Source organism: Tachypleus tridentatus, chromosome 2, assembly GCF_004210375.1.
Source record: "Tachypleus tridentatus isolate NWPU-2018 chromosome 2, ASM421037v1, whole genome shotgun sequence".
NCBI lineage: Eukaryota > Metazoa > Arthropoda > Merostomata > Xiphosura > Limulidae > Tachypleus > Tachypleus tridentatus.
In genome coordinates this window covers 152,425,687-152,438,605 of record NC_134826.1, presented here as the reverse complement: position 1 = coordinate 152,438,605, position 12,919 = coordinate 152,425,687, and the positions used below count along the sequence as shown (strand labels likewise).

The window sequence follows — 12,919 nt, the reverse complement described above, 5'->3', positions numbered from 1 at the left end:
CTTTTATGTAGATGTGGGCAGTGTATCATATAGGTTTATCTTTTATGTAGATTTGGCCAGTGTATCATATAGGTTTATCTTTTATGTAGATGTGGGCAGTGTGTCATATAGGTTTATCTTTTATGTAGATTTGGCCAGTGTATCATATAGGTTTATCTTTTATGTAGATTTGGGCAGGTTTAGTCATATAGGTTTATCTTTTATGTAGATTTGGCCAGTGTATCATATAGGTTTATCTTTTATGTAGATTTGGCCAGTGTATCATATAGGTTTATCTTTTATGTAGATGTGGGCAGTGTATCATATAGGTTTATCTTTTATGTAGATTTGGCCAGTGTATCATATAGGTTTATCTTTTATGTAGATTTGGCCAGTGTATCATATAGGTTTATCTTTTATGTAGATTTGGGCAGGTTTAGTCATATAGGTTTATCTTTTATGTAGATTTGGCCAGTGTATCATATAGGTTTATCTTTTATGTAGATTTGGCCAGTGTATCATATAGGTTTATCTTTTATGTAGATGTGGGCAGTGTATCATATAGGTTTATCTTTTATGTAGATTTGGCCAGTGTATCATATAGGTTTATCTTTTATGTAGATTTGGCCAGTGTATCATATAGGTTTATCTTTTATGCAGATTTGGCCAGTGTATCATATAGGTTTATCTTTTATGTAGATGTGGGCAGTGTATCATATAGGTTTATCTTTTATGTAGATGTGGGCAGTGTGTCATATAGGTTTATCTTTTATGTAGATTTGGCCAGTGTATCATATAGGTTTATCTTTTATGTAGATTTGGGCAGGTTTTGTCATATAGGTTTATCTTTTATGTAGATTTGGCCAGTGTATCATATAGGTTTATCTTTTATGTAGATTTGGCCAGTGTATCATATAGGTTTATCTTTTATGTAGATTTGGCCAGTGTATCATATAGGTTTATCTTTTATGTAGATGTGGGCAGTGTATCATATAGGTTTATCTTTTATGTAGATTTGGCCAGTGTATCATATAGGTTTATCTTTTATGTAGATTTGGCCAGTGTATCATATAGGTTTATCTTTTATGTAGATGTGGGCAGTGTATCATATAGGTTTATCTTTTATGTAGATGTGGGCAGTGTATCATATAGGTTTATCTTTTATGTATATGTGGGCAGTGTACCATATAGGTTTATCTTTTATGTAGATGTGGGCAGTGTATCATATAGGTTTATCTTTTATGTAGATGTGGGCAGGTTTAGTCATATAGGTTTATCTTTTATGTAGATGTGGGCAGGTTTAGTCATATAGGTTTATCTTTTATGTAGATGTGGGCAGGTTTTGTCATATAGGTTTATCTTTTATGTAGATGTGGGCAGGTTTTGTCATATAGGTTTATCTTTTATGTAGATGTGGGCAGGTTTTTGTCATATAGGTTTATCTTTTTATGTAGATGTGGGCAGGTTTTGTCATATAGGTTTATCTTTTATGTAGATGTGGGCAGGTTTTGTCATATAGGTTTATCTTTTATGTAGATTTGGCCAGTGTATCATATAGGTTTATCTTTTATGTAGATGTGGGCAGTGTATCATATAGGTTTATCTTTTATGTAGATGTGGGCAGTGTATCATATAGGTTTATCTTTTATGTAGATGTGGGCAGTGTATCATATAGGTTTATCTTTTATGTAGATGTGGGCAGGTTTAGTCATATAGGTTTATCTTTTATGTAGATGTGGGCAGGTTTCGTCATATAGGTTTATCTTTTATGTAGATGTGGGCAGGTTTTTATCATATAGGTTTATCTTTTATGTAGATGTGGGCAGGTTTTGTCATATAGGTTTATCTTTTATGTAGATGTGGGCAGGTTTTGTCATATAGGTTTATCTTTTATGTAGATTTGGCCAGTGTATCATATAGGTTTATCTTTTATGTAGATGTGGGCAGGTTTCGTCATATAGGTTTATCTTTTATGTTGATTTGGCCAGTGTGTCATATAGGTTTATCTTTTATGCAGATCTGGGCAGGTTTTGTCATATAGATTTATCTTTTATGTAGATTTGGCCAGTGTGTCATATAGGTTTATCTTTTATGTAGATTTGGCCAGTGTGTCATATAGGTTTATCTTTTATGTAGATTTGGCCAGTGTGTCATATAGGTTTATCTTTTATGTAGATTTGGCCAGTGTGTCATATAGGTTTATCTTTTATGTAGATTTGGCCAGTGTGTCATATAGGTTTATCTTTTATGTAGATGTGGGCAGGTTTTGTCACATAGGTTTATCTTTTATGTAGATGTGGGCAGGTTTTGTCACATAGGTTTATCTTTTATGTAGATGTGGGCAGGTTTTGTCACATAGGTTTATCTTTTATGTAGATGTGGGCAGGTTTTGTCACATAGGTTTATCTTTTATGCAGATGTGGGCAGGTTTTGTCATATAGATTTATCTTTTATGTAGATTTGGCCAGTGTGTCATATAGGTTTATCTTTTATGTAGATGTGGGCAGGTTTTGTCATATAGGTTTATCTTTTATGTAGATGTGGGCAGGTTTTGTCATATAGGTTTATCTTTTATGTAGATGTGGGCAGGTTTCATCATATAGGTTTATCTTTTATGTAGATGTGGGCAGGTTTTGTCACATAGGTTTATCTTCTATGTAGATGTGGGCAGGTTTTGTCACATAGGTTTATGTTTTATGTAGATGTGGGCAGATTTCATCATATAGGTTTATCTTTTATGTAGATGTGGGCAGGTTTTGTCACATAGGTTTATCTTTTATGTAGATGTGGGCAGGTTTCATCATATAGGTTTATATTTTATGTAGATGTGGGCAGGTTTAATCATATAGGTTTATCTTTTATGTAGATGTGGGCAGGTTTCATCATATAGGTTTATGTTTTATGTAGATGTGGGCAGGTTTCCAGTTCTTGTACATGATCAAGAAGGAGGTGAACGTCGGTCTTCCTTCAGCTTACCTTCCAAGTCTCCCGAGTTTAACCATAACATGGAAGTCATTTTCGCTCTCCCGAGTCTACAGTTTCACTTAAAAACAGAACACCTGCAGGGTGAACACACTCCAACTTTAGTCGGTATGTCATATCTGTCCTTGTTTCAGTGTAACTTCTAGAGATAAATAAAGTACTGTGAGGATACAAATGTAACTTACTGTCCATGTATGTGGTTGTTTCTCAAAATAGAAAAATTGAGGGTTGGTTATAAAGACAATCTGATTCTAGATCTTCAAAGTGAGATGAATTTCACCAAAGATATATTTAGCATCACAAGTTTAATTCATCTTAAATAAATGTATATAAAAACATATTGTTTAGAACTTAAATCAGCTCTGTAAGATACCTGTATATAAACTCTTTCTAGATCCTAAGCCTGTAGTGGAATGCAGTTTTGTAACAGAGTTTGATGATCATATATATGTAGCTGTGGGCCAGAAGCATTCTTCTTTCTTCATGATGTCATAACGAGCTACATCAAAGAAAAGGATAGTAAGTTAAAACAGTTGTTATTGTACAGGTGGTGTTTATAGTAAGTTATAACAGATATTGTACAAGGTGGTGTTTTTTGTAAGTTAAAACAGTTGTTATTGTACAGGGTTATGTTTATAGTCAGTAATTTGTGTCTGAGATTATTAGAAATACTCTTCAGTTCAGTGTGTTTTCTTGTGATTCCTGAATATTGTTTTCAGATATTTTTTATTCAACTTGATTTCAGACTGTATAGATTATCTGTTATATATAAACTGTAACTAACTAGGCTTAGTTGAGTCATGCTTCCATACTTCACATTAAACGATTTTGTTTTTAAAATATTTCCAAATATTCCTCGTGTATTTCTGATGTGTGACTTTTATTTTTAGTTCTTGGTACTTAAAATGTTTGTATATGTTGAAAATTAATCAAAATCACCATATGTTTTCAGGTGGTTATGGAAAGAACCAATCACCTGACAGTGAGAGGAAGAAAAAAATAGCACATCCCACAGAAGCCTTGCAGAAGGATTGGAGAAATTATCAGTGTCACACTTGGCACTTGGAACCTACAGTTAGGTAAAGGTCTTTTGTTCATTGGAACCCACTGTTAGGTAAAGCTCTTTAGTTCATTGGAACCCAGTGTTAGGTAAAGCTCTATAGTTCATTGGAACCCACTGTTAGGTAAAGCTCTTTAGTTCATTGGAACCCACTGTTAGGTAAAGCTCTTTAGTTCATTGGAACCCACTGTTAGGTAAAGCTCTTTAGTTCATTGGAACCCAGTGTTAGGTAAAGCTCTATAGTTCATTGGAACCCAGTATTAGGTAAAGCTCTTTAGTTCATTGGAACCCACTGTTAGGTGAAGCTCTTTAGTTCATTGGAACCCACTGTTAGGTAAAGCTCTTTAGTTCATTGGAACCCAGTGTTAGGTAAAGCTCTTTAGTTCATTGGAACCCAGTGTTAGGTAAAGCTCTTTAGTTCATTGGAACCCACTGTTAGGTAAAGCTCTTTAGTTCATTGGAACCCAGTGTTAGCTAAAGCTCTTTAGTTCATTGGAACCCAATGTTAGGTAAAGCTCTTTAGTTCATTGGAACCCACTGTTAGGTAAAGCTCTTTAGTTCATTGGAACCCACTGTTAGGTAAAGCTCTTTAGTTCATTGGAACCCACTGTTAGGTAAAGCTCTTTAGTTCATTGGAACCCAGTGTTAGGTAAAGCTCTTTAGTTCATTGGAACCCACTGTTAGGTAAAGCTCTTTAGTTCATTGGAACCCCTGTAAGGTAAAGCTCTTTAGTTCATTGGAACCCACTGTTAGGTAAAGCTCTTTAGTTCACTGGAATCCAGTGTTACGTAAAGCTCTTTAGTTCATTGGAACCCACTGTTAGGTAAAGCTCTATTTTAGTGTGTAAATAACTCATTTAAACCTAATGCTATGTAAGCTGTTTATTTACTTAATACAAACCACTTCCATGTACTACCTTCCTTACTCTTCTATTGTGTCAAACCACTTCCATGTACTACCTTTCTTGCTCTTCTATTGTGTCAAACCACTTCCATGTACTACCTTTCTTGCTCTTCTATTGTGTCAAACCACTTCCATGTACTTCACTTTCCTTACTCTTCTATTGTGTCAAACCACTTTCATGTACTACCTTCCTTACTCTTCTATTGTGTCAAACCACTTTCATGTACTACCTTTCTTACTCTTCTATTGTGTCAAACCACTTCCATGTACTACCTTCCTTACTCTTCTATTGTGTCAAACCACTTCCATGTACTTCCTTTCCTTATTTTCTATTGGTCAAACCATCCATATATTTTCCTTCTTTTTATTTCTATTAGTCAAACCACTTCCATGTATTTTACCTTCCCATATTTCTATTAGGTTCAAACCACTTCCATAGATTACTACTTTTCCTTATCTTATTAGGTTAAACCACTTTCATATTTACCTTTCCTATTTCTATTAGTGAAACCATTCCTATAGTTTACATCTTTCCTTTTTTCTGTTATTAGGTTAAACCACTTTCTATGTACTACCTTTTCCATTTTTCTATTAGGTTAAACCACTTTCATGTATTCTTTACCTTTCCTTCTTTCTATTAGGTTGTTCCATGTATTACTTCCTTATTTTCTTCTATTAGTCAAACCACTTTCCTACCTCCTTTTTCTTTTCTATTAGGTCATACCACTTCCATAATCTACCTCCCCTACTCTTCTATTAGTAAACCACTTCCATAATTTATCACATACTTATTTTTCTTTGTAAACTACTTCCATAAATATCTTCCTTACTTCTTCTATTAGTAAAACCATTTCCATGTAATTATCTTTCCTAATATCTTTTTATTGTAAACCACTTCCATGTAATTTACTTTTTCCTTACTCTTTATTAGGTCAAACACTTCCATGTACTACCTTTTCCTTACTCATTTCTATTAGGTCAAACCATCTGTACTACTTTTCCTTTTTTCCTTTATTAGCCATCTTTCATTTTCTATTAGGTTAAACCATTCCATGTACTTACTTTTCCTTACTTCTATTAGGTTAAACCACTTCCATATACTTACCTTCCTATTCTGTTAGGTTAAACCACTTCCATATACTTTTATTTTTTATTATTTCTTCTATTAGGTCAAACCACTTTATATGTACTCTTCCTTATTTTCTATTGGTTAAACCACTTCCATGTACTTTACCTTCCATTTTCTATTAGGTTAAACCATTTCCATGTACTACCTTTTCCTTTATTCTATTAGGTTAAACCACTTTCATGTACTTTACTTTCCTTATTTCTATTAGGTTAAACCACTTCCATGTACTTTACTCTTTCCTTCTTCTTCTTCTATTAGGTCAAACCATTTCCATAATACTTTTCCTTATTTTCTATTAGGTCAAACCACTTCCATGTATTTCCATCTTTCCTTATTTTTCTATTAGGTGGTCAAACCACTTTCATGTACTACTTTTCCTTACTTTTCTATTAGGTTCAAACCACTTCATGTACTACTCCTTTCCATTATTTCTATTAGGTCAAACCACTTTCATAATTACTTCTTCCTTACTTTTCTATTAGGTTAAACCACTTCCATATATTTACTTTCCTTATTTCTATTAGGTTAAACCACTTTCATGTACTTCTACTTTCTTTCCTCTTTATTAGGTTAAACCACTTCCATGTACTTACTCTTCCTTATTTTCTATTAGGTTAAACCACTTCCGTATTTATTCTTCCATATTTCTTTATTAGGTTAAACCACTTCCATATATTTTTACTCCTTACTTTCTGTCATTAGGTTAAACCACTTCCATACTAATCTTTCCTTATTTTTCTATTAGGTTAAACCACTTCTATACTTACCTTTCCTTCATTTCTTCTATTAGGTTAAACCACTTACCATATTTTATTTTCTATTAGGTTCAAACCACTTCTATATATTTCTTTCTCATATTTCTGTATAGTTAAACCATTTCCATATGTTTTACTTTCCTTTTTCTGTTAGGTTAAACCACTTCCGTATACTTACCTTTCCTTATATTTCTGTTATTAGGTTAAACCACTTCCATGTACTTATCTTCCTTATTTTTCTATTAGGTTAAACCATTATTTACTATTCTTCCTATTTTCTATTAGTTAAACCTTCCATGTAATTTTCTATTTTCTATTCAAACCACTTCCATGTACTACCTTTCCCCATTTTCTATTAGTTAAACCATCTTCCATACTACTCTTTCCTTATTTTCTATTAGGTTAAACCATTTCTTTAATACACTTTTTTATTTTTCTATTAGGTTAAACCACTTTCTATGTACTTTTCCTTTCCTATTTTTTCTATTAGGTTGCAAACCACTTTCATGTACTTACCTTTCCTTTATTTTTCTATTAGGTTAAACCATTCCATGTACTTTACCTTTCCTTACTTTTATTAGGTCAAACCACTTCCATGTACTACCTTCCTTACTCTTCTATTGTGTCAAACCACTTCCATGTACTACCTTCCTTACTCTTCTATTGTGTCAAACCACTTTCATGTACTACCTTCCTTACTCTTCTATTGTGTCAAACCACTTCCATGTACTACCTTCCTTACTCTTCTATTGTGTCAAACCACTTTCATGTACTACCTTCCTTACTCTTCTATTGTGTCAAACCACTTCCATATACTACCTTCCTTACTCTTCTATTGTGTCAAATCACTTCCATGTATTACCTTCCTTACTCCTCTATTGTGTCAAATCACTTCCTTATTTAAACCTCATGCCATGTGAGCAGTTTACTTACTTAATACAGTTGTGTTACATTAACTTCAGTTATATAACACTGTTGAAGCTAGCCTTATCTGTGTGTTTTATTAGACTTCTCTCGTGGGCTGGAAAACAGATCGAGCCATATGGAGTTGATTACATTCTGCATAAGTTAGGGTTTTCACATGCACGGGTAACAATTCCTAAGTGGTTACAACGTGGATGTATGGACCCGTTGGACAAGATCTTGTCAGTTGTGATGGAGAAGATGATAGGAGTTTTGAAAGAAGAAAGGGAAGAATGTGGTTTATCAAACATGGACTGAAGTTGTTACGTGTGATGTTAGTGTTGACACTTGTATATTTAATTTTGTGATATTCAGGTTGTGTGTGAAATAAGCAGCTGATTCAGAGAAATAGTTTGAAGGGTTTTTAAAGTGTAAATGTAATTTTAAGTGTTATTTTGTTAGTAATCAATATAAGAATTTCTTTTCTTAAGACCAGTAAGATACACAGTGGTGAATCATTATACGAGTACAATAGTTAAAATCTTTTACATTACAGCAAAAATTAGGATAATTTTCATTTATCGTGAGAGACTGGCTGATCTACAAAATAATAATTGAACTGTCCAGTTCTTTATATTAATAAACACAGATTAAAAAAAGGTAAAACAAAAATGAAGAGATCCAATGATTATAACTTGTACATCAATACATACTTTTAATGTAGAACCATATATAAAAAGCTGTAGTATATTCACATTTTAAGACTTCTACATTTGTGACTGTGTATACAGTATATTAACAGGATTCTAAACTTGTCTACCAGTTTTCAAAATTCTGATGTTTCTCTACAGATGTTGTTGATGTTATATATTGTAGTTTGAATGTGCACTTTGTATAATATTGTCATTTAAGCAGTTTCTAGTCTATTATTTAATTAAGTACCACTGTTGTAGCAAGTGAAATGCTTCCATTGAGTTAAAACATAGTAGCATGTGACTGAGGATATATACATGTAGACACAGATTTCAAACATTTTCCATTTGGTAGTAATAGTTGCACCTACTGTACATTTTACGGTAATAAATCTTTCCATGTCAAGTGTTGCTAGCAATCAGTATTTATTGTTTTATGTTTTTGTTATGAAGATGATTTCATAAAATGTAGTCAGTGATTGTTAAAATCAAATATATGTTGTTTAGTTATTTGAATAACTGAAGAATGACAGTGTTCTAAAGAGATTAGAATGAAAAAATGTGTTAGGTATAGATATATCATATTATGGTTCCAACTGACAATTATAACTGTTAGTGTTGTTCTAAATGGAACCAGGGTGTATAAACACAAGAGGTGTTTCCCCATTATTAATTGTCATATTTCTGTAGAAATTTGTAGCATGTCCACATGTTTATGTAAATATATTATATATCTGTTAACACAGTAACTTACTTACTTTAGGATGGATATATTTCTGAGAGTATAATTATTTGTTTTGCATCTATAATAATGTTATAATTTATCATTCAAAGATTCCAAACCACATGTTAGAAATATGGTGTAATAAGTCTCACTTAAAATATCATATTGAAAAGTTTTAAATGGTCAGTTAAGACAATGTCTACTTCATATAGCTAGTCATTAAAGGTTTGTTACAGAGTAGCAGTGACTCCTAATACAATGAAGTTTATCAGAAATTACACCTGGAATTAGTGATGTTAAAGCTTGTCTTACAGTTGCTATTCCTATTATTAAATTCATTTTGTATTCTTAGTTTCTGAAAGAGTGAGACATCTAAATGTACACTTTCCATACTTCACAGTTTTGTAACTAGGGGTACTTCACAAAACTCGTGATGGAAACTTATCAGTTGTATTCTTCACTCCTGAACCTTGCATGACTATAAAGTACTGAAACTTGGTTTATTTGTTGTCCCATTGTGTGATAACATTTATTAATGTCCAGTCATGGCTTAATCACACATCAAGGTTTTTCTCTTCAAATCTGCAAAAAACATTGTTTCAAATAAGTTTATTGTATGCTAAAAATGTAATTCTATTGAAAATAAATGTCTAGTACATCAGTTATGTGTTATAAACTTCACACTTGGACACATGCCTACCTATGTAAGGATGGCTTAGACTGTTCATCAGAATAGTGTTTTAAAGATTTCATCAACAGGTCTTTAGAACTTTACCATACTATACAGTGTTTCCTTTTTAGAACTTTACCATACTATATAACATCTATGTAACGTCACAAGCTCTGGAAATGTTGTAGTAACAATTTTGAACAGATCAACATCTTTTATTACATAACTAAAAACCAAAACAATGGTGTCAACTGATTTCACGGAGGTGATATAGTTTTAAACTGAGTTTAGTATTAGTAATAACTCGTAATCAGTTTTAAAATATCATAATTCAAGTGTAAACGATGTTAGCTCTCTTACATAATTTGTTTCTTTATAAAGCTTATGTTCAGGATGAAACGGGAATTACCAGCCAATTATAAATAAACAATAAATATTACAGTTGGAAACTCAATGTCTTCATAAATATAATCTTCCTATATCTGTTGAAACAATGAATTAAACAAGTAAAGAAACAACTTTCAATAAAACAACTGAATGTAGGGATGGCTAATATTAATAAACAACTGAATGTAAGGATGGCTAATATTAATAAACAATTGAATGTAAGGATGGCTAATATTAATAAACAATTGAATGTAAGGATGGCTAATATTAATAAGCAACTAAATGTAGGGATGGCTAATATTAATAAACTGAATGTAGGGATAGCTAATATTAATAAACAACTAAATGTATGGATGGCTAATATTAATAAACAACTGAATGTAGAGATGGCTAATATTAATAAACTGAATGTAGGGATAGCTAATATTAATAAACAACTGAATGTAAAGATGGCTAATATTAATAAACAACTAAATGTAGGATGGCTAATATTAATAAACAACTAAATGTAGGATGGCTAATATTAATAAACAAGATGGTAGTGATGGCTAATATTAATAAACAACTGAATGTAGGGATGGCTAATATTAATAAACAACTGAAGGTAAGGATGGCTAATATTAATAAACGGAATGTAGGGATAGCTAATATTAATAAACAACTGAATGTAAAGATGGCTAATATTAATAAACAACTAAATGTAGGGATGACTAATATTAATAAACAACTGAATGTAAGGATGGCTAATATTAATAAACAACTGAATGTAGGGATGGCCAATATTAATAAACAACTGAATGTAAGGATGGCTAATATTAATAAACAAGATGGTAGTGATGGCTAATATTAATAAACAACTGAATGTAGGGATGGCTAATATTAATAAACAACTGAATGTAAGGATGGCTAATATTAATAAACAAGATGGTAGTGGATGGCTAATAATAAACAACTGAATGTAGTGATGGCTAATATTAATAAACAACTGAAGGTAAGGATGGCTAATATTAATAAACAACTGAATGTAGGGATGGCTAATTAATAAACAAGATGAATAGTAGGGGATGGCTAATATTAATAAACTGAATGTAGGGATAGCTAATATTAATAAACAACTAAATGTATGGATGGCTAATATTAATAAACAAGATGGTAGTGATGGCTAATATTAATAAACAACTGAATGTAGGGATGGCTAATATTAATAAACAAGATGGTAGTGATGGCTAATATTAATAAACAACTGAATGTAGGGATGGCTAATATTAATAAACAAATGAATGTAAAGATGGCTAATATTAATAAAAAAACTAAATGTAGGGATGGTTAATATTAATCCTTCAAAAGCAATACAAACAAGATTGCAGTTGATATTCCTGCATTCACTTCCTTTCTTTAAAAGTGTTTTTCTTTATTAACTACAGAAATGGCCACACTTCCATCCCCACCTCTGTACACAAACTACAGAGCTGGTCATATTCCTGTCTTCACCTATGTAGACAAACTACAGAGCTGGCCATGTTCTTGTTTTCACCTCTGTAAATGAACTACAGAGCAGGCCATGTTCTTGTTTTCACCTCTGTAAATGAACTACAGAGCTGGCCATGTTCTTGTTTTCACCTCTGTAAATGAACTACAGAGCAGGCCATGTTCTTGTTTTCACCTCTGTAAATGAACTACAGAGCAGGCCATGTTCTTGTTTTCACCTCTGTATATGAACTACAGAGCTGGCCATGTTCTTGTTTTCACCTCTGTAAATGAACTACAGAGCTGGCCATGTTCTTGTTTTCACCTCTGTAAATGAACTACAGAGCTGGCCATGTTCTTGTTTTCACCTCTGTAAATGAACTACAGAGCAGGAACCATGTTGTTCTTGTTTTCACCTCTGTAAATGAACTACAGAGCTGGCCATGTTCTTGTTTTCACCTCTGTAAATGAACTACAGAGCAGGCCATGTTCTTGTTTTCACCTCTGTAAATGAACTACAGAGCAGGCCATGTTCTTGTTTTCACCTCTGTAAATGAACTACAGAGCTGCCCATGTTTTTGTTTTCACCTCTGTAAATGAACTATAGAGCAGGTCATGTTCTTGTTTTCACCTCTGTAAATGAACTACAGAGCAGGCCATGTTCTTGTTTTCACCTGTGTAAATGAACTACAGAGCTGCCCATGTTTTTGTTTTCACCTCTGTAAATGAACTATAGAGCAGGTCATGTTCTTGTTTTCACCTCTGTAAATGAACTACAGAGCTGGTCATGTTCTGGTCTTCACCCCTGTACACAAACTACAAAGCTGGCCACTTTCATGTTGTCACTTCTATACACGTCTCCCGCTGGTACAATGGTAAGTCTTTGGATTTACAATGCTAAAATCAGAGGTTCAATTCCCCTTAGTGGACTCAGCAATGTTGCTTTGCTATAAGAAAAACACACAAACTACAGTTACCTGACCAAGTGATTCCCTTTTATCTTAGACTTGCTTTTCACAACCTAATTTCATGTACGTAAGATTACCTTATATCCTTGAGTACACTAGATGTTCTGTATTTCATATGAAAATACACTTCAGTGTAGTAGAAGTTATGTGGTGTTAGAAGGTCTGAGCTAACAGTTCAGAATGACTAGGTATAAAAACCTTTCAACACAATTGTACGTGATTCTTCACACACATACATGGAATGTTGACATTACATACACATACATGGAATGTTGACATCACACACACATACATGGAATG

The 12,919-nt window shown here is 32.8% G+C and overlaps 1 protein-coding gene across 1 annotated transcript in view; it reads left to right on the top strand.

Moving 5' to 3' along the window:
* LOC143245648 (bridge-like lipid transfer protein family member 1) overlaps nt 1–9,788 on the top strand; it is a 225,671-nt gene extending 215,883 nt beyond the window's left edge. Inside the window, 5 exon segments of the mRNA XM_076491997.1 lie at nt 2,887–3,069; nt 3,356–3,418; nt 3,421–3,480; nt 3,914–4,040; nt 7,816–9,788. Coding sequence (XP_076348112.1) covers nt 2,887–3,069; nt 3,356–3,418; nt 3,421–3,480; nt 3,914–4,040; nt 7,816–8,029 — 647 coding nt within the window. The 3' untranslated portion in view covers nt 8,030–9,788.
* Nucleotides 9,789–12,919: the final 3,131 nt, after the last annotated feature.